We start from the raw sequence: 23,534 nt of genomic DNA on the forward strand, positions 1-23,534 counted from the left end.
CAGAGGCACGAAAGGCAGTTTCCCCAAATTGCTGTTCCTCCTGGCAATTGCCAAAGTTATACTGCCTCCAAATATGGAACTTTTCTTTAGTCATGACTAGTACTCACTGTGGGACCTATACTTTAAAAATCTAGTGTCTAATCCCTCCTGAAACTATCTAACCCTCTTTTAAACAGCTATTGTTTCATCCTGTGGCAAATGTGTTCATTCCACAAGATAACAATGCATTGTGTGTAGCACTTGACTGTGCAATAATCTCGGATAATTGATTAATCTTCCAGAGGTCCTGAGACTCCTGCTTATTTTTGTCTGTACAAGATCTACTGTCCATCAGTTTCACTGGGTATGTTCTCTTACTGAGACAGGCAGGTCTGACCCTAGACTATCTCGCAGGCACCCTAGGCAAGGCTAACTTCTGGCACCTCACACCTGCACTGATAACCAATTTTCAGAAACAGATGAATTGTGGGGGAAATGTGCATCCAATGCAAGCCCTCGAAGGTCAGCGCCCTAGGCAATTGCCTATTTTGCCTAGTGGCAGGGCCATCCCTGGAGGCAGGGAGATAAAGTTCTCTCTACCTTTTTCTCCAGGCTAGCCCAGCCCAAGAAGACCTTTGTGTGGAGGTGGCATAAAAGCTCTAAGCAGTACATTTCTTTTCAGGCCCTTGACTAACAATCCATTGCAAAGGTTGCCTTTTTCAAGGGTGCAACAAAGAGGAGGGGGGGGGTTGTTGGTTTCCTCCCCCCCCCCCCCCCGCTTCCTCACAAGCCCAAGCTCCCGATTCAGTCACCATCGGTTGTGCCACCCAATCAATGTGTCCTCCAAATACCTAGACTTAGCTCGACCCATCACCCCCCTCCCCCCCACACACACACACTCTAGACACACCTGTCCTCTTCCCTCCCTTCCCAGACGTGCCGCCTGTGGTGACCAGTGTGGCTACTGACAGAAGGTGTTACAGACAAGGGGAAAACGCCAGGCGCTTCAGCTCCTCTCCCCCTTCCCATTGCCCCCCAGGTAAGGCGAGAAGTTCAACAGGCCCCAGCGAAGCTCCTCAAGCAGCCGCGCGGGAAACGCCTCCCCGGCTTCGCCTGGCTGGCCCTCCCCTTCCCGCCCGCCCGCCCGCGGGAGGCGGCGCGAGCAGCCTGGGCACATGGAAGGAGCCGCGCTCGCTGGGCCAGCCCCGCCGAGGCCAGCCAGCCAGCCAGCCGAGGGAGCAGCCGCTGTGCAGGGGCAGGCTCGGGCCAGTCGTTCGCCTTCGTGCCCCTCCGCCGCCTGGGGCTGCCGGCTCAGTAGTGAGGCGCGGCAAGTGGCGCTGCTCTCCTTCTGCTCGGCGGCTTCCTTTGTGTGCGTGAGGGGAGCCGAGGCGGAGGAGGAGGTGGAGCCGCGAAGGCGCTGGTGAAGGGAGCGAAGGGCTGGGGGCGGCAGCGAAGGCAGGCGCTGGCGGGGTGGCTCGACTCGACTCCCCGGGAAGCCTCCCTTCCTCAGGCGCGAGGGCAAGGAACTGGAAGCAGCGCGGGCTCCGGCTCTGGACAGCCAGAGCGCCTGCTCTCCCCCGCGGAGGCTGAACGGGGCGCCAGCAAGCCGGCCGCAGGAGCGCGTTCTTTGGCTTGCCAGCCGGCGGAGCCCGGGCGGCGGCGGCGGCAGCGGCTGGTGGTGGTGGTGGTGCTGCTGCTGCTTCGCTCAGCGCCGCTCCCGCACTTTGCCATGGGGTGCGGGCAGCAGCGGCGGCAGCCGGACAGCAGCAGCAGCAGCAGCAGCACCTGGGTTAGTCACTGAGGAAGCAGCAGGAAGGAGGATGGCCACGTCCAGCAACTCCAGCCTGTCTGGCTCATCGGTTTCCTCTGGTAAGTTTACAAGTCTCCTTCCTCCCCTTATCACCCGCTCCTTCCTTTGGCAGCATCCTCGCAGCGCCAGCCTCAGCGGAGCTGCAGCCTCTCAAGGCATTTGGAAGGGGGGAAACTTTGCTTCGGATCTCTCCTTGCACAGGAGGACAGTTGATTTGCTGACCTTTTTTACTTTGCTGGTTGCTGCACGCACAGGTGGGAATCTTAATCTCGAAGCAAAATGCTTGCATTCCCCTTGGCAGCTCAGAGGGGAGGAGTAGAACGAAAAAGTGGGATGTGTGGGGACAGCTGAGGTTAAAAGCAAGCAAATTGCCTCCTTGGTGTGCGTTGAGGGGGAAACATCACATCCTCAGTCTGGTGCCTTTTCCCTCCATTAGCAGTTGGACCCTACGTAGGCAAGAAGTTCTTAAACCCAAATCCTTGCAGTGATATTTGATTTCTGTCAAGGGATGGGAAACATGGCAAAATGTCACTGAGTCACTCCAACACCTTGCAGATCTGGGTGTCAGGTGTAACGCTTGCTAAATTGCAGTTGCTCTTCTTTATTTCTGGGGAAAGAATTTATAAAATAGGAGCACCTAAAGTCTCTAAAATATCTGTGCTTTGCTGAGCAGTTTGTTCCAAGTGCGATGACACCTGTGCAACTGCCAAACCAGATGTAGCAAGGAGTGCAACGTCTGCGAGACCCAATATCACCTTCTGTATTCTCTCTCTGTGTGTGTGCGCGTGAGAGGGATATGATACTTTGGCGTGGGGCAGAGTCAGCTGCTTTGTGGCAATGACTTATCTATATTGTCTTGTGACAATTAGTAGCAATAAGCATAAGAAGCAGCACTTCCTATGAATATTCATACAATGAGAGCAATTCTAATTCCAGTCTTCTCAGAATCCGAATCAGGTCTATTCAGCTGGGTTTCTTCCACCCCCACTGAAACTACTCTTGAGATTATACTGAGTGCCTACCTCATACAATGTTTATGATTCCAGTAGCTTTTTTTTTTTTTGCTGTAACTTCTGAATATCACGAAGAGCACCCAGGAAAAAGTGTAACCACAGTCTCCTTGGCATCAAAAAGCTTGTAAACCTTTTTTCAAAGGTGAACAAAGATTAAGAAACTGATCTTGTACTTATTTATTTTATCCAAGACAAGTAAGTGGAAGGGCTTAGTCAAAAGATGCTTGTTGTAAGGGCTCCATTCTCCTGTCAGTGTGCTGTCACTTATGTTTTTGTATGCTGTTTTTGTATGCTATTTTATAAAAATAGACATAAGCTGCTATTCTATTTACAATGGTTAGTGCTAATCAGAAACCATAATATATATGCAAACTGGTATTTATTCCATTTACTTTAAAATAAGGACTAAAATTAGAACTTGTGGGAGGGGGAAAGATGGAAAATGTAGGAATTATTACCTGAACACAACCTCTATAAAAACAATCTCTTGGGTAGTTTAAAGTTGGGATTTTTTAAAAAAGAACCCCCAATTGTGATGAATCTTGTACATTCAAAATTGTCAGCTGGAAGCTGTGAAATGGGTAATGTGAAATAAACAGAAACTCAGATTCCAGTGGTGAATCCAAAATGCCAGTATCCCAGTCTGGGATACTGAAGGTCATGTGTCACATTTCGGAATGGAAAGTTGTGAGCTGGATACAGGCAACTTTTGCGCCCAGCCTCATTGTAGCACCTGTCCCACATGGCTTTTGTCCATGCAGAAGTCATAATCCCCAGTATAGCCTTTTGGGAAGGGGTCAAAGGAACCAACCTCCTTATTCCTTTTTCCACCAGTGGGAAAAATGTTGGATCCAATCTGGAATCTTGTGCTAGAGGGCAAGGCTTTAAAATCTGACAGTCAAACTTCTTTCTTTTTGATGTGTTACATCATTTGCATTTCAGAATAAAACCCAAACTTTACATGTAGTTCTCACATTCTTAAATATGATAGTGATGGATGCAGTCATTAAAGCATTCCCCCATGCAATTTCTATTCCCTTCCGTAGATGTTGTTCTAGAACAGAGTAAAGAGCCACCACACAGTCATGTCAATGGACACTCATCAGGAACAGAGGCATTTCCGAGTCTTGCTACATTTGATCCTGGCATTTAATTATGGGGAGCGGAGCATGCAAAATATATCCCCCTCAGCCTGAGGAGGAGTTTTATTTATACATCGTTATATCAATAAACAGATACAGACAGTTAATTCACCAGGGGGAAAAAAAGGTGGTGTTCTGGAATTGGTAATAGGATACAATTTTAAGGCCAGTTACAGCATTCCAAGCCAGTGGAGTTAGAAGGATGTGTAACTCCTTTTAAGATTGCATTGTGATTTTGTACATATTTGGCATAAAAAATTAAAGGATATTAGCAATGGAAGATTTGATGAACTCAAAATTTTATGGTGGCAATAGATTTGGGAGATAATAGTCAATGTGAAATATGGGTGGGGGTGAGAAGAGAGAAATCAGAAGTTTGATGTATTTTTAATGTAAAAATAATCTTTGTGTGACATTTACAGAGAAATAGCTCCTATGGAAGCCATTTAATTATAGGCTCAAAGGTTCATACTTGTGTATACTTACACAACTACTGAGTAAAGTTTCAGGTTCAGTAAGGCCACAAGCCATTTTTAAAACAAATACTAAGAAATTGGAAATGTATTTTAAAACATTTGCAAATGGAAAATATTTGTGTTTTTTCTTGTGTTTTTACATGTCAACATCTATGTTATTCCACATTTGTTTGGTTTCCTCATTTGGAGTTTCAAATTGTAATTATTTGTATATCCCTGACTCCGTCAGAAACTGGTCCAAGAAAAGATAGACCCACTGTAATTATTTTGTATTATTTTTCAGTAAAATGCTAGTGTTCTCCCTGTGCAGAGAAGTTTCCACTTTCAGTGGGTCCACTATATCTGACTTAATGCAGCCACATTTTGGCTGTTTGTGGTTTTATTCTCAGCTCAGCGAGTTTTTGAGCTCCTTCTAATGACATCTAACCATACAGTTCAACTGTTTGAATGTACAGCCATAGCATATTTAATGATTAACATATAGAGAAGATGTTTTGCAGATGATATATAATTATTTCTATTTATTTGACTTTTCATCATCATATGATCCACTGCTTACTGAAGGAAAACTGATATTTTGGCAGATGAATGCAGGTTGACCTGTGTATATATGCATAACACTGTCTTATTGCTGCTTTGCTAGATGTGATATTCAGGATGGAGAGAGTTAAGAATCAGTAGTGTAATAATGCAAAATCAAATTATGGTTTATTTTCTGTTTGGAATCATTAGGTATGATTTTAGTGTGGTAGAAAAAAAGCCAGATTTACTGGACATCTTCAGGAAACACAGAATGATACCTGTGAAGTTTTTAATTCACCACATTCCTTTGGGGAAGGAGAAAATCAGAGACTTGTAATTCTGACCAGTTATTGCTGATTGGGCAGAAGCAGCCATCAGGTTCTTCTTCTTTTGCTCTGACTCATGGTAAAGAAGCAAGAACTAGGATCAGTCTCTCTAAGCATGAAGAACTTGGAATTTCAGCAGCACTGCTTTTAAAGTTGCACTCCTGTTTTTGACATAACCCAGCAGAGATCTATGAAGCTGGCATGTATAACTCTCTTCACATATTTGTATATAGGTTGTACCAGGCCCAGTTCCCTTTGAATTTAGTGTAGGCCATACAAGTGTGGGAGCAAGCTGTAGCAGAATGCGAAACAATCCATGATTAACAAATCCATTTCTCATCCTTACAAGCAAATTTGACTTGGAAGGCTTACCTGCTGACCTGTAAAGAGGTCAACTGATGTAGCTGGTTTCCATGGAGTTTCCTTCTTTGACCAGATCTAGAAGGTGGTGCATAGACAGAATGTTTGCCTGATATTCCTCAAGTTGTCAGTTCCATACCTGCTGTGGACCAAGGTAAAGAGGAAGGGGTTGTTGGCCATTTGGATGTTTGTCTGGGATATGTATGGTTCTCTGGCAAGTAGGCTAGTGGCAAAGTACAAGGATGTAATTGACTTTGAGTTTAATTATATTGTTTGGAAAGCATGGTACAGTAGCTACAAAGGTTATCTACAGCTCCATATGTTTAGCAGTGACTTTTTGAAAATGACATTTTATTTAATTTCATTTTTAAAAATGAAAATGACATTTTAGTGGCACCAAAAATAACAATTCTGAATTGGTGTCCCTTGAAGAATCTGATCACAAGAAAGTAATGTTGAGAGACTGCAAACAGTTCAGGGAAGGAGCTGATATCTACCCGGTCTTGTCATTTATATACCAGTTATCATTTTGAGTCTTTCTTCTTTTGTCATTCCAAGAGGCATGAAATTATCTTGTCTTCCACTTGATGTATTTATAGCTACCTGGCATGGTGAAAATGAAAAATCAAAGCAATCAGGTGAAAAATTGTGTGCTGCTTGATATGGTTTGGTTTAGGGTTTTTTTGCTCTGGTAGTGATAGGACAAGCAGTTTGATTTGTAGCCTTATTCTGTAAGCCACAGCACTGAGACACAATGCCTTATGTCAGTGATGTGAGTTGCAATGCAGGGACACAACCTGGCTCCTTTTGTTGGCCACTGGACCCAACTTTACTACACTGCAGTTGCTAGTATCTTTGCTGTTGCACTGGATCTTTGCTCTAGATCTGGGCCAGCCCAGCTGTGTCATGGGGGAAGTTGATGTGGCTCCACACATTTGTTTGGAGGTTAAAAGGTTCACTACACAGTGGGGTTTTTTTACTAGCCATTGTAAAAAGCCATTTGCCTGGCTCCTCAAAATCACCTCCATGACAGCAAAAGGTTCAGGTCACAGTTAATGAGGGTTGTACATGAGCATATTTTTGGTGACTGATATCTTTAGTGACAAAAGACTTTTTATGGCTCAGAGACAGAGCTTGATTTTTCTGCTCTTTTTTTTTGGCCAGGTACAGATGCTATTTTAGCTGTGTTCACATATAGCACCATTTTGTGTAGCCTCGGGAAAATACAAATGAAAGCTGTTAGCTAATTTAGTTGAACAGCACAGTGTAACAGATTGCTACAAGCATATTTGGGTGGAATATGGGGAACAGTTACTAAAATAGCATGATTCCTATGGGGTGTGTAGTACTTCCCATGTACCTATAGACTAATAAACAATTATGTCCGTTATCAATTTTTCCCCTGCCATCAGATATATTTCTTCAGCTAATCCATATACAACATGATAACAGAATGGAATGCAACCACTGTTTAAACCAATGGCCTCCCACCCATAGGTTAGGGCCATCAAGAAATTTCACATGAAACTCCTCTGGCTGCATCATGAACCCTCACAGAAGAGGCTTTATTTGGAAGAACCTCCAGATTGTGCTGCCCCTGCGGTGCAATGCCAGTGCGCTCAGGAGGCCACTTCCAGATTGGCTGTGGTGGCAGCGCAGCACTGGAGAGTTGACTTGGAAGTGGACTGAGTCATCTTCTGGGTCCCCACAGACCTCATGAACCATGAACTGGTTTGTAAACAAGAAAAGTCTGTGGAAGTCAGATTTTGTTGGTTTGTACCTATTCTTAATAAAGACCATACTATACTAGTGGAGGCCTAGAGCTTGTGCTTCAGGGTGCTTGAGGTCAGAGTGGTCTGTTATTCAGGAATGGGCAAGCAGAAACTATTTGGTATCCGTGTGAGTTGCAGCTCTTGACTCCTTGGATTTAGCATTGTGATTGATGAACACACAGCATTTATACAGAGCCTTTGATTGGTAATACATCATTATGGTCCCCTACAGTAACTAGGCAGTGGCAATGGAAGTACGGGAAATAACAGCCTACTGAGTTTATATAATAAGTAGCAATTGAGAGTTTCTGGAAGTTAAATGTGCTTCGTCAACAACATTTCACTTGGATAGTTACTTTTTCTCCAAACTCTTCTGCTTTCTCCTCCAGTAGGTGCCAAACCCTAGTGGTTATATATATTTTCAGTGTTGGAATACTTCTGTGTTATGGAAAATAGAACCAGGTGAAACACTGGTTAAATGTTTTTATAGTTTAATATGTGTACAACTCTGGGAAAAGTATTTCTGTGCATCTATTTCTGTATTGCCTTCTGCATTGTAGACATCCCCCACACCTGTGGTTTCTGTAAAAGATGAGACTTAGAAAGTAATTATTCATGTATTTTGTGCATTAACAATTACCAAAGGAATGTTAATGCTAGATTTTTCAGACACATTCTTATATTTTAAAAGGAAAAGGATGTACTTGGCTTCTGTTGACTTCAGCAGGCACAGTGGGTGACTATGAAAAAATCTGGCACTTCTGTTTGAACAGATTCATTTGCCTAGCTAAACAAACAATGCCGTTTAACTGGGATTAATTTAATTAAGATTATTTTAATAATGTCAACACATAGCATTTCCATAGTCTTTATTTCTAAAAAGCTTTGACAGTATTAAGGAATTAGCTTTCAAATGGCTGTATTAGAAGGCAAATCCATGAAAACAGATCCATACTGATTCCCCACTAGCCTTGTTGCGGTCTTTTCTCTGCAGCGCTTCTGTCCAATTTTGCACAAGCTGCCACGGGGCTGTAGCTTGCCCTGCCTTTTTCCTGTGGCAAGCAGAAACCAATTTTCATAGGATCTTGCTTGTTGTGGGAAAGAGGCGGGGCAAGTCACAACCCCATGGCAGCTTGTGTGAAATCGGGCAGAAGCCTCACGGAAAAGAGAAACATGAGACCAGGACAAGGCTAGTGGTGAATTGGTTCCAGTCTGGACACTGTTAACCAAAGGATGCATATACAAGTAGTGAGTCCACAATGGAAGAGTGAGTGAGTCCACAATGGAAGAATACTCACCACATATTTGACATGTTTACTTGCCTCCTGATAATCCAGCTCGAGGTATTCCAGATAATCCAGCTGTTCTAGTTTAGTGGAGATCTCAGATTTTGCAGTATTGATTGGATGACTTTTGTCTGTTGCAAAGCAACCCACCCAGTTCCTTCTTGGTAGGGTTGTCAGCTCTGGTTGGGAAATACCTGGAGATGGAGGGGGGTCCTCAGCATGGTAAAATGCCATAAAGCCCACCCTCCAAAGCAGCTATTTTCTCCAGGGGAGCTAATCTCTATGGTCTGGAAATCAGTTATAATAGTGGGAGATGGCCAGGCCCTACCTAGTGGTTAGCAACCCTGTTTCCTGGGCTGGTTCATCACCTAAGCAATCCTAGCAGCTTCTTGAGATGATGAGGGCAGCAGGTCATGATGAGTCAACCAACTTGAGAAGTCCTAACAGTACCACTGAGGCTTATTGTCTCTCGGCTAGTGGCAGGAAAGTATGGGAGGTGCCTCTTAGAACTTCCCACTGCCACCTAGCTGCAAGGCAGATTCCAGAGGATTGTAGCAGCATTTGGACTTGCCTTGGCTGGTTAGTTGGGCTGTCGATTCTGGGCTGGGAAATACCTGGAAATTTGGGGTGGAGCTTGAGAAAGGTGGGGTTCAGGAGGGGGTGGGACTTCAGTGGGATATAATTCCAAAGCAGATGTTCTTCTCTGGGGAACTGATCTCTGACACCTGGAGAAGAGTTCTAATTCTGGGAGATCTCCAGACCCTATCTGGATGTTGGCAACCCTACTTGTTATTACTATGGGAGGAAGCAGTGGGCTGGGTTTGTGCTTGTTGTCCCTTCCTAAATTGTACTGCCACAATTCTGCTTGGGATGATATAAAGCAGCAGTCCCCAACCTTTTTGGCACCAGGGACCGTTTTTTTGGAAGACAGTTTTTCCATGGATCTGGTGTGTGTGTGATGGTTTCAGGATGATATGATTGTGCACTTTATTTTGGTGTAGTTAAGTGTGCGGACTCTTTTCTGGGAGAACCGGGTTTGATTTCTCACTCCTCCACTTGCACCTGCTGGAATGGCCTTGGATCAGCCATGGCTCTCGCAAAAGCTGTCCTTGAAAGGGCAGCTTCGGGGAGAGCTCTCTCAGCCCCACCCACCTCACAGGGTGTCTGTTGTGGGGGAGGAAGATAAAGGAGATTGTGAGCCACTCTGAGATTTTGAGTGCAGGGCAGGATATAAATCCAATGTTGCCATTATTATTATTATTATTACATTGTAATATATAATGAAATAATTATACAACTCATGGCCGGTTGCTAACAGGCCACGAACCGGTACTGGTTCACAGACCAGGGGTTGGGGACCCCTGATATAGAGGCTTGAGTGTTGAACAAGGACCTAGGAGAGCCAGATTCAAATCCCCACTTGGCTATAAAAAGTGACCTTAGGCCTGTCACTTTCTCATAGTCTGTATTTGTCTTCTAGAGGATGGGGGGTGGGTGGGAGAGAGAACCATGTATGGCAGCCTGATCTCTTTGAAGGAGGATCAGGATAAAAATGCAGCAGAAATACATTCTAGAAGCCAGTCTTGCATTTTGTTTATATTAGTGTTTCACACGCTTACAAGCCAAAGTGTGGCTAGAGGAAAGTAGTCTTGGTCTGAGTCTACACTGCCTACATTTGTCTTCCAAACAACGTCCTGAAGCCTGGTAGAGAATTCAGCAGCTGAGATTTGTGTGTGGAAGCACTCCATTATTTATTTTGCAATTGCTCCTGCTTATGGGATTGGACAGTTTTCACTTTCAAATCACTGGGAGCTGGAGAGTAAAACATATAGTCCTTTCTGCTTCCTTTAGCAGGGGATAGAAGACACTGGAGTGAGATGTCTTCTAGAAAAACTTGGATTCTAATGGCTTAATGAATTTTGTATTATCCCCATGGAAGCATTCCAGCTCACTCAAGGAACAATGGTGATGGCTCTGAGCCACACTATTATCTTTGTTGGGGTTTTCTTCCTGGGAATCATTAACCAGGCCATTCTTGTTGCACAATAGTTTTATTAAAGTGCAGACTCTGCATTTTTTCTTGCTAGTTTTAGGTAGATAGGATAATAATAGACTTAATTTTTGCTACTGCATTAATGTCATGATGCTACTGCAATCATGTTGTAATAGAATACCTTCCATATTAAAATATGTTCTGTCCAAAGTTAAGATGTTTGCAATGACATCTTAAGCAAAGTTATACCTCTTTAAGCTCATTGGGATCAGTGGACCTCAAAGGGTATAACTGCGTAGGATTGCACTGTGTTTGTTGATTTCAGTGGGTGAGTTAGCCACATGCTTTAGTCTTTCCATTAAGATTAGAGTTAAAATACTTGACTTATATTCTGTTGAAATGGAGAAGGGCTATGGAAGAAGATATATATGTTGTTGTACTGTTCAATTACAACATTCATGGTTATTTATGTCTATTTCTTTTCTAAGGAATATCACCCTGTAGTCCCTTGAAGGAAAATATTTTTAGGAAGTCATTTGCTGTCTTCAATATATTTGTAATATGGATAGCAGTATGTATGTGTATTTGTGAATCTAATGTATCAGAAATTCAGTCTGACTATAAACCTGCAAGTCCAGAGAATGAATGATACATTAATACATTGTTATGTGCATGTCATATTAAGAGTAGTCAAACAGACTCTTTGACTTGCTTCTCATGTAATGACTGGTGATCAGGACCATGCCACCTGCTTGTTCCTTCATCTCCCCCATCTCTCTTCCCTTTGAAGGTTCTAGTTTTCTGTCCGACTTTCTCTCACAGCTCAGTGCATTTTGCCATGTCAAGTGTCCTGGTGTTGATGGCAGGAGAGGGGATAAGTGCACACTTCCTCACATGCCATTCATGTGGACTCCACCTTAGATTATGGCATAGAGTTGCCAACTTCCAGGTGGGGCCTGGAGATGCCCTGATATTACAACTACTGTCTACATGTCCGGACAGTAGAGATCAGTTCCCCTAGAGAACATGGTCGCTTTGGAAGATGGACTCTGTGGCATTGTATCCCTACCCTCCCAAACCCTGCCCCCCAGGCTTCATTCCCCCAAATCTACAGGTATTTCCCAAACTAGAGCTGGCAACCCCTAGTATGGCAGCAGTTTGAAGTATGTATGCATGTGTGTGGGTTAACACTTCGCACTTTGCCTTTGCCAGCTTCAAGGGTGCAGTGAGTGTTAAGCCTAGTTTACACCCAGGTGGTATCAGCACAGATCTGGTGGAAGACAACATCTGGTGCAAGTCACACCAGTCACCTCATTTCACACCATGCCTCCTACCAATTTGACACCAAGCAGTCACTTGGGTTCCTTGAACACTGAACCATCCCTGTATCTAATGGAGAATTTGGATCTATAATGGAGGGGGGAGCAAGCATTTGGAGGGCAAACATTTACTCTAGTTTGTTGATCTGAATGTGACAGCACACTGTAGTTGATTATGAACCAAAGGATTAGGCAGGGAATCTGCAAGGGAAAAATGGAAGAGAATAAGAGGAGTAAAACCTGTGGGCCAGAAGTGTGGCTCTGTTGATTGAACCATGATTTAGTTGTGCATGTGAATCGGGCAATCAGCAGTAGTAGACAATAGTTGGCTTGGTGGGCTAGCTGGCATTCCACCTCAAGAACACAAGAAGAGCCCTATTGGATCAGGAAAGTGGACCATCTACCCCAGCACCCTGTTTCATGCAGTGGCCAACCAGTTTCCTGGAAGACCAACAAATAGGGCATAGAAACCAAGGCATTCCTTTGATGTTGCTTACCTGACAATTAGAGGTTTGCTACCTCTGACTATGGAAGTTCCTTTAGGCACCATGACTTATAGCCGTTGCTGGATTTATCCTTAATAGATCTGTCTAATCTTCTTTTAAAGCTATCTATGCAGGCTGAAGCTGTGAAGGAAGCTGTTGCTTCTTTGTTTCATTCTGAACATAGCAACCAGCAGAATTATATGTCCAATAGGATTATAGTGAGCATTAATTTTAGTAAAGCTTTTTGTTGGTGAAATGTAAAAAGTTTTGTATTAACAAGTATAAATCTGTTCTTCTACATAAATCAGTTTAGATGGATGTATCCTCAACAATGCCTGTGGGAGTTATGTACTGTGTCCTCTATAATGCATAATATTAGTTGCTATGAATCACCATTCTCTACTCCTGGTCTTGTTCCTGATGTTTAATTATGAGTGTAAATTAGAGGTAGTTATTAGTGCATATGAACAAACGGTATCCAAGATCCAAGGTGAATGGTTGAGATATCACCAGTTTTAGCTATTTCGAGGGATGTGTAGCACTAAGTCTAATGCATATGGTAAAGGATTTTCAAATATTATGCCGCTTTATAGAAGTACTTCTCAGCTTTTCCCAAAAGGGGCCGTAATGCTTAAATTGGACTTGAATCGCTTATTTACTTAAGAAGCAAAATTTTCTAGGGACTGTTTCATATGTTATTGGGAAAAAAGGAAAGCACCAGTCATTTCCGACTCTGGGGTGAGGGTGGGATACAAAAATAATTTTTTTTATTATTATTATTATTATTATTATTATTATTATTATTATTATTATTATTATTGCTTTCACGTTTTCACGGCAGACGTTTTACGGGGTGGTTTGCCATTGCCTTCCCCAGTTATCTACACTTTCCCCCCAGCAAGCTGGATACTCATTTTACCGACCTCGGGCATCACTTTCTGGAAGGTACTCCACCACTGTAGGCATTGCCTCAAATCTCTATGGCAAGAGTCATAGAGATTAGAGAAATTCCTGGAACATCACAAAGTTGGTACCCAGAAATTATGTTGCTGTGTTCATGTCTCTCCCCCCTTCCCCGGCCTGTTTTCTCCTGCTGCTCAGTGGGCCAGGGCAAGGGAAACCTATTACCACAGGGCACACCAAGGGAAACCTATCACCACAGGGGAAATTTTGGGAGTAGTTTAGGGCTGTTGTTCAGATGAACACAGCATATGTACCTGAACACTGTATCAGTATAAACTGTATTTGTATAAATAAAGTGAATGTAAGGCCATGATTGTACTACTGATATGCTGATGCCATTTTAGCAATGCATTCTTAAGTTCCTCTAGCTATCAGGATTTGCATTTTTCCAAACATGTCTCATATCTCTCCCTACAGTCATGAATAAGAATTGTATTGATATGATCAGGAGCATTTTGGCTAAGGATGATTACATGCTATATCTTTTTGTTTTAAAACAAGCTGTTTGCCTTGCCTTGTTTCTGCTGAAATGAAAATGGTACAGCTCTGTCATGCCTAACACAGCTTCATAGAACTAGTATGTGACATTTTCTAGTCAAGGAAATAGGTTACTTATCTAAGTTAAAGTGGTCTACTTTTAGACTTTAGCTGCAGTCTGGTGTTCTTTGAGTACCTGTTGTTTGTTATCAGCTATGACAGATGGTGCACTGTGAGTATGTTGCTTCTTTTAGAATCATGACTAGCAATAGTTACAGATTTCAGGCCCAAGGGCAAGCAGGCAGGTATTTTGAAATGGGAAGGCAGGAAATCAGGTGATTGCCTTCAGTGATAGGTTGCCCTGAGTGAGAGTGGGCAGCAAACTGATGAGCTTTTTTTCTGAACTGACATTGAATTGCCATTTTAGTGCCACCTGATTTCCCTGACTAGACTGTTGTGTGTGAATGCGAAGCTGCTTGGAGTACCTTCTGTGTTCAGCAGCTCTGGCAACCCAAAGAAATAATGTCTGACTCACAGGCAGAGCCTTTGGGGAGGGGTTCTACGGAGTTAGAAGTCACCTTGGGGCCCATGGAGCTGGGCAAATCATATGGTTTGTCTTGTATGGTGTTTGAATGGTGTGAAGAAAAGCCCAGAGGGAGCTGTAGTGTAGGTACAATTGGTAGTTCTCAGCAGCCTTGCACATAGGTTCCAAACTTCCCAGGTAGTAGGGTGTATAACAGGTCATTTGTGATGTGATGTGTGTAAATACTGTGTGATGCAACTTCTGCATCAACTAACTACTCTGCCATTGTTTATTAAATGTTTTGATGGTTATTTATATGTTTAACAAATTATGGTTTGGAGTTCTATGTGCCACTTTTGGTGAAATTTTGGCAGAGAATTCATTTTAAAATACTTATTTAAAAATAAATAAGAGAACAATTATGTTGTTAATGGAGTATCAAAAGTGTTAGAAGGGAAATATAGAAAAGTTCTGTACGAAGATTGACGCTGTTCTTGTGCTACGGGAGAGGTGGAGTCGATGACTCATATGTTTTTTCGATGCCCATTCCACCAAGCATATAGGGACAGGTTTGTTTCCCCGTTTGTAGTCAAACCAATAGCAGATGCGGACAGGGCGTGTTTGGAGAAACTTTTGGTGGATGCAAGTCCATCTGTCTCTAGACAGATAGCTAAATTCTTCCATTACCTTGTGAAGTTCCATATTAAGAAACAAGAAATTGTAGGTTTTGTATGATCTGTTTGAATTTTAGGTTATAAATGATTTTATATATTCTGATTTAAAGGATTTTATATTAATTTGAACTGATTCTGGATTTTAAAATTGGTTAAATTATATTTTAGTTATCCCCGACCTGTACAGGTGCGGAATAGTTTTATGTATTTTATTGTATTTTATGTAGTTTAGGAGGGTTTTTACATGATGTGTTATAGTTTTTATATTGGTCTATGACTGTAATAAAAAGTTCATTCATTCAAATGGAGTATCCTATTCAGGTTTATGTTGATGTTTACATTAGCACATTTGTCTGCATAGCCTTTCTAATATTGGGTTGTGTTTTACTATTCTATTCTGCTAAGTGTGGAGCCTTCCCACAAATATAAGGAAACAAAGAAGAAGCTTTTCCATCAAGAGAAGGTCCTGTACTTGGCTGAGTAGAATGCAAGGATATAATCCATTCTGGTTGATGATATGGCTTCCTAAACTCTAGTTTGCTTATGCCATTATTAACAAGAAACACTGGTGTTTTGTAAAATGTACCAAAGTGAATGTAGCTGAGATCCACAAACCAGCTGAACTGGACTTCTTGGCTTTAATAATACATAGGTTTTAATTCTACACAATCAAACAGTTGATAAATAGCCTGACAAATGGAAAGTTCAACTCACATAAATAAATGTTAGGATAACACAAGAAATAATGCCGAAAAGAAAAGTGAAAATTTTAGCAGCATAATGTAGACTGCAGAATACATGAAGTTCCAAAATTTCTTTCCTGATGAGATTTGCCTGCAGTGCAATAACATCAAGTGGCATTAGTTTTCAATAGCAGCTGAATGTGGGTGATGTAAAGGAGATGCAGGTCATGTTTTTGAAATGCGTGTCACAGGAGGTTGCTTAAATGCTAGGACCTTTTGCCCCTGTACTGTCAGATCTTTTGAGTACTTGGCTCTTAAGAATAAAGAAAATGTTAAGGTCAAAAGTCTTCTCCCTTTTTAGCTTGTTCATTATAACCATTTTGATGTGCAAAGTATTGTGCTGTTAGTTTATGATGAAACCCTTGAATGTAATTTTAAAACTATGTTTGTCCTTTGGAGATTGTACAGAAATTTCTATATGTACATCTTCCCCAAGTTTTGGCACTTGTGCAAAGAAGTGGTGAGATTCATGCCTACACTGAGTGCCATACCAGAATTCCTAAAGTTGTGGAAACATAACCAGGCACTAGATACCCACATCATGCCAGTCTGATTAATCAAATTATGGATACCCATAAATGTTCCCACCCAGTTATGTTGAGAGGAATTTAATGGGGGCAAGTATTGGTAACTGTTTAGGTAAGGGCAGGAGACACATATGAAGATTATTTTAGGATGGGAAGAAAGGGAAAGACCTTGTGTCAACAGAACAAGTGAACCTCAGTGAATGTTACCCCCAGAAGCCAATACTTTCCCTTTTTCCTCTTCATGTTGGTTACGCTTCAGACTGTAGCCTCAACTAGGGTTGCCAATCCCCAGTTGGAGCAGGGTAAAGGTGCAAAAACCTCTGCAAGAACCAGCCTCAACAATAAAGAAATTTAAGTATAATGTACAAAAATTCTTATAACAAAAATAAACATATCAAAAGTGAAATAAATCACATTTTAAAGTGACAGAACACTGACCACGCCCGTACCCATAGTACTTAAGTCTCTGAACGTGAAATTTCTTGAACTGAAGATCTGGACTGTGGTGAAAAAGGTTGATATTCAAACGGAGTACAACGCTCCAGTCTTTTTTGGTGAACAGATGAGTAGAATGATGTAATTCAGCAAGGCATCAGAACATGACAGAGTTGTGCTGTTCTCTCTGTTTCACATAGTGCTTCAACAAGAAACCTTCAAGAATACACTAATAAAATTCTTTCCTAGAAGAGCAACGCTTCAATATTCTTAGAGATAAAATTGGAGGTTTTTGTACCTTTACCCTGCTCCATATATCTGCGTTTCTCTGTTGTGTTGCAAAATCCCTAGTTGGAAGCAGCGAATCCCCCCGTTTGGAGCCCCTCCCCATACTTTAGGGTCATCAGAAAGCGGGGAGTGGGGTTTAAATGTATGCTGGGCACTCCATTATACTCCCGCCCCCCAAATCTCCAGATATTTCCAGATTCAGACCTGGCAACCCTAGCCTCAACAGATGCATTTTCTTTTTTAAATTGTCCCTTTAAGGCATCACAGAATTACACATAATTTAATTCTGCTTTCAGAATCAAATAGCACTACAGTATGAATCTGCCAACTAGCCTGGAAAAAAATGTCCTGTCTCTTTAGTAGAGGTTTAGTGAAATGTTATTTACAAGGTGATTTTATCTGTTTACATGTATGAAATTTTTCCACTACTCATTTAACACATTGATCCTCTATCAAATGGATAGGATGTTTTTCTTCAGACATTGGCAACCCTGGTATGTTTTTTTTTTGTCATAGATTCCTCTGTATCCATGGATACAGTGGACCATGTGTTCTTCTTATCCACCTGAATGTATCAGAAGAACACATTTCTTTACTTTCTAGTAAATATGTGTAGGATCATGGTTTAAATAAATGAAGCAATATTAACACAAGCACCTAGCAAGAATGCAGTAAAATCAGAAATAAATTCAAGAGCAAGATTATATTCATAGATAAAGCTTGCTCAATAACTTTTTAATTTTTAACCCAAAGAACTCAGAGTCTGTTTAGCCTAACAACCCTGCAAGGTTGATCTTGCCTTGGCAGTTGAGCCTAACAACCCTGTACGGCTGACAAACTGGTTTGCCCAAAAATACTTAGTGAGCAGACATTTGAATCTGAGTTTCTTAAATCAAAGCACAATAGTCTAGACTCCCTCTCTGCCCCTACAGCGCCTCCAACATGGAAGACACTCAACTGGAACCCTAGAGGGGAACAAATGGTAGGGGGAGGGGTTGCAAGAGGGAAGTGATGGATGGGGGAAAAGTTAAGACATATTTATCTGGGTTGTCATTTATTACTTTTATTAAGAGACTGTTCGTTATTCAGTATTAAACATCCACTGGAGAGATAAAATGAAGAGATAAAAGCAGCTTGATATAATGAAAAAGTGATATTCTAATGAAGTACTGGTAATGAACATATGAACATATGAAGCTGCCTTATACTGAATCAGACCCTTGGTCCATCAAAGTCAGTATTGTCTTCTCAGACTGGCAGCAGCTCTCCAGGGTCTCAAGCTGAGGTTTTTCACACCTATTTGCCTGGACCCTTTTTTGGAGATGCCAGGGATTGAACCTGGGACCTTCTGCTTCCCAAGCAGATGATCTACCACTGAGCCACTGTCCCTCCCCAATGTTCTAATAGTTCCCACTGATTCCCCCCCACGCACACACAGCAGACACACACTGTACTGTTATAGAATCATAATCATACAGTTGGAGGGATCTCCAGGGTTATTTAGTCCACCCCCCTGCACAATGCAAGAAATTCACAAATACCTTCCCGCTACACACACACATAGTGACCCTTGCTCTTGCTCCAAGCCCAGAAGATATTAAAAAAAAAAAAAGCTCTCCAGGTTCCATGTCCAAACTGGCTTAGAGAAAAATTCCTGTCTGGCCCCAAAGTGGTGAACAGCATTCCCTGGGTGTATAAGAAAGGGCCTTGCAAACTAAGCACAAATGCAACCCATCATGCCCTCCTTTTCATGACCTGCCTGAGTTTACAGAATCAGTATTGCTGTCAAATGGCCATCTAGCCTCTGTTTAAAAACCTCCAAAGAATGAGAGCCCACCACCTTCTGAGGAAGCCTATCATGGTAGATAACTCATTGAAAATGTTGAGACAGTATGCAACTACAATAAAAAAGACCAACACTATGCTGGGGATTATTAGGAAGGGAATTGAAAACAAATCAACCAGTATCATAATGCCTCTGTATAAATCGATGGTGTGGCCTCATTTGGAATACTGTGTATAATTCTGATCACCACACCTCAAAAAAGATATTATAGCATTGGGAAAAGTGCAGAAAAAGGCAACTAGAATGATTAAAGGGTTGGAACACTTTCCCTATGAAGAAACGTTAAAGTACTTGGGCCTCTTTAGCTTGGAGAAATGAAGACTCAGGGGTGACATGACAGAGGTTTACAAGATTATGCATGGGATGGAGAAGACAGAGAAAGTACTTTTTTTCCTTTCTCACAATACACAAACTCATGGCCACTCAATGAAATTGCTGAGCAGTCGGGTTAGAATGGATAAAAGGAAGTATTTCTTCACCCCAAGAGTGATTAGCACATGGAATTCTCTGCCACAGGAAGTGATGGCAGCTACAAGCATAGATGGCTTCAAGAGGGGATTGGATAAACATATGGAGCAGAGGTCTATCAGTGGCTATTAGCCACAAGGTATAGATGGAACTCTCTGTCTGCGGCAAGTGATGCTCTGTATTCTTGGTGCTGGGGGAGGAACAGTGGGAGGGCTTCTAGTGTCCTGGCCCCACAGATGGATCTCCTGATGGCACCTGGTTTCTGGCCTCTGTGTGACAGAGTGTTGGAATGGATAAGAACATAAGAGAAGCCATGTTGAATCAGGCCAATGGCCCATCCAGTCCAACACTCTGTGTCACACAGTGGCCCCAAAAAAATTATACACACACACACACACACACACACACACACATATATATATACACACACACTGTGGCTAATAGCCGCTGATGGACCTCTGCTCCATATTTTTATCTAACCCCCTCTTGAAGCTGTCTATACTTGTAGCCGCTGCCACCTCCTATGGCAGTGAATTCCACATGTTAATCACCCTTTGGGTGAAGAAGTACTTCCTTTTATCCGTTTTAACCTGACTGCTCAGCAATTTCATTGAATGCCAATGAGTTCTTGTATTGTGAGAAAGGGAGAAAAGTACTTCTTTCTCTACTTTCTCCATCCCATGCATTATCTTGTAAACCTCTATCATGTCACCCCACAGTCGACGTTTCTCCAAGCTAAAGAGCCCCAAGCCATTGGCTTGATCCAACATAGCTTCTCTTATGTTCTTAAGCCTGTTCCACTGAGGAATCGCTCTGTCAGGAAGTTTAGATAAAAACTAATGTTTAGTCAAAAACTCTTCTGATTTAATTTCAACCCATTGGTTCTTGTCCAATCTTCTGAGAACATAGAAAACAACTCTGCTCCATCCTCTATATGGGAGCCTTTCAAGTAATTGAAGATGGTTATCATATCACCTCTCAGTTGTCTCCTCTCCAGTCTGAATATGCCCATCACCTTCCACCTTTCCTTGTAGGACTTGATTTCCAGACTCCTCACCATCTTTGTTGCCCTCCTTTGGACATGTTCCAGCTTGTCTGTATTCTTACAAAACTGTGGTACCCAAAACTGAACACAATAGTCTAGGTGAGATGTAACCAGAGCAGAGTGAAGTGATACAATCACTATGTGTGATCTGGATCTAGGGAACAAAATTGCAGGGGACTCCTTGAGGGAAAGAATTGCTGGATATTACTGCCTCCACTTAAAAAAATAATTTAAATTTTCATGACTTTGTGGCTGGATACAATTTTGGTAATTATTAATAACAATAATTAGTAAGTTATTAATAATTTTGTTTGTAAATTTTAAATTAAGTTCTGTGTTAGAGTTTTGCAAACTGTAACAAATTAACATGTGCTGAAGCCACTTTATTGTACACAATACACTTTTTTTGCAACGGTACACAGTGGAACCTGAAGTTTGTACAGTAGTTTAAAGGACACAAAGAAGCAAAGTCTAATTCATTGCATCGCCTGTGGGAAAAATCAGGTACTGGGTGTGCCTCAGGTCTATTGTGCTTGCGCCAGAGAAACATGCTGATTGTGTTCGGAGAAGTAGCTCAAAGACGCTGGTTCATAAATGTTTCTAAACGCTTGCTGGTCCATTCTTTTCTGCCTGGGCCTCTTTCAGCACATATGAGATTCAGCTCACATTAGGAGATATGTAGTGAAACACATTTCTTTTAAAGTATTCCATAACCTCTCTTCTGCTGTGCATGTGTGAAAGGCAATGAAGATCCAGTTTCTGAATCAGTTTAGAAGCACACTGAATTTACAGCTGTATTTCAACCTTCTTTCAAGGGATATGTGACTTTGTTCATAATTGACTGATGTTTGACATGCTTTCCTCTTAGTGAAATGCTTGTGAGAAGATGCTTCAATACAGATATCAGGCACTCACTTCTGAAACATGTGACATGACTTGTCTAGGGCCAGGACAATAACTATTCTTTGTTTATAAGCAGTACCATATTGTTTTCACATTCAGCAAGTAACTCAATTGGAACTTGTCTGTAAACCCTGCTGACTATTATTTGCCACGTGCACTATTTTCCCATTGTTATGTGGTGACATTGCTGTAAGCTGTTTTCTGTAAAAAGGGTCCAAGATCTCATTGGCTTAATAACCACTTCACTTTTGGAAGGTATTATATTAAATATAAACATTGCTTTAAGTGTATTATGCATTTCTTTTGCTGCTTCATTTTTCAAATGAGAGGCTGGTGAGCTTTAAAGCCACCTCTAGGATTTATGCCACATTCATTTGAGTAAAGGAGTACACTGGTTACATTTTTTTAAATGTGTAAACTAACTTACATCTAATTCTTTTTTAAAAAAAACTGAAGAAACGCTCCTATGGATACTTTTGAATTCTTTTCTTTCAGTTTAGATCTAAAGAACATTAATTTGTCTGTGTTTTGCCCAACTAAATGATATATTGCATAGCATCCACCAAGAAAGACAGAAGATTTGGATTGCTGTCTTTATGAGCTGGCCACTGAAACATTGTGATAGGAATAAATAGTTGGAAAATTCTTCTCTCCTGTCCAGAATCTTAAGGTCTTCAGCTGGCCAGTTTCTCCATTTCTCTCTGTTGTCCTCTTTGCTTCAACTGACACTCAACTGACATAATTATGAGGATGTGAAGGCACGCTCAACCATAATCAGACCATTGGGGGGCATTTTTTTACATTATGAAGTGGTGGTTTTTTCATAAATGAGCCACCCTTACCCTAGTATGTAGACACTCCTTTCTTGTTTGTGGCTTGTACCATTTCACTGCTCAACTGACTGGCATTCAGCTATGAAGTTTGCATAAAGATGGATGATACTATAAATATGCAATATCTCCATGAGTATTATTAGATATCAGTGACATGTTTTCCATGCTTCATACACTGTGGTTAAAACTTATATTGGCTCATTTACCCACAGAACAGAATACTCAAAGAGTGCAGATCTTCAGCAACTGAAACTGGAAGAGCATCTAGTATCAATTTACTGGTCTTCTTTCATTCCACTACATTGCTTAGTAGGCATTTTACAATAGCTGATTGTGCTAATTTCTGACACACTGAAATACCTTGTGGAGTGACAGCTGTTATGGTAAATGACTTTGGCACTTCTTTCTTCCAAGACAAGCAAAATATCTTACTTATTGCTAATGGTCAATGACACATGAAGGGCATATGTTATCCATGTTCTTTGAAGCATTTATGGCATCAGACTTTCTTTAATTAGGAGTATGTGTCCATGTGCTGTGCTGTAAACTCCAAACACTATCTGTCCTAGCCCTATCCAAACTGAATTTTATATATGGCTGTGGATGCCAAAATCAGCTTCATCATTGTCTCAAGGCCACTGTGCATATGGCCACTAAACACCCTGATGGTGTGTTAAAAGTTCCTGAAAACTGGGTTGCTTTTCATCTGAAATTTGAATTGCATCTCTATAATATTATGGGTAATGTTGCTTAAAGGTAAAGGTAGTCTCCTGTGCAAGGACCAGTCGTTTCCGTTGCTTACAGTAACTCTAATGGTCCTGTATTATCTGAACAAACCTTATGATTGTTTTGGGGCAACTTCACTATCCCTAGGGGGATGCAGATGTAAGAGGTTTCCCCCCCACACCTCAAATTCACGGCTCCTAAAATCTATTATTGTTTATGATATAGCTGGAACTGTTTTGTTTTCTGCAGTTCATTTTAATTTTCTTATGCTGGAATTCTTTTGTATTTTTATTGATATGTGTGGGCAGCTAAATCCCAAGCCTCAAGATTCTAGAGTACTGAAGCCAGTATAGCTAGTCAGTAATTATATGCTTTCCCAACAGACAGAAGAAATCCAAAAAAAACACCTGACCACAAGGAGCTTGCAACATTGCAAATGCATGGAATCCATTTGTGACACTGCCAAACCCACCAGTCTCAAAGCAGCATGCCAAGGATGCACCATGTCAATCTTATACAGAAGCAGCCAGCCAACATGGCAGTGCAATATCTGTAACCCTGCCCCAGAACAGGTCATGAGAAAGAATAAAAGAAACACAG

General features: G+C 41.7%; 1 protein-coding gene across 1 annotated transcript in view; it reads left to right on the top strand.

The window, feature by feature from the left end:
• Positions 1–1,454: 1,454 nt before the first annotated feature.
• CHN2 (chimerin 2) overlaps positions 1,455–23,534 on the top strand; it is a 213,430-nt gene continuing 191,350 nt past the window's right edge. Inside the window, exon 1 of the mRNA XM_060248726.1 lies at positions 1,455–1,848. Coding sequence (XP_060104709.1) covers positions 1,800–1,848 — 49 coding nt within the window. The 5' untranslated portion in view covers positions 1,455–1,799. The remainder of the gene's footprint in view (positions 1,849–23,534) is intronic.

Source organism: Heteronotia binoei, chromosome 10 (assembly GCF_032191835.1).
Source record: "Heteronotia binoei isolate CCM8104 ecotype False Entrance Well chromosome 10, APGP_CSIRO_Hbin_v1, whole genome shotgun sequence".
NCBI classification, from domain to species: Eukaryota; Metazoa; Chordata; class Lepidosauria; order Squamata; family Gekkonidae; genus Heteronotia; species Heteronotia binoei.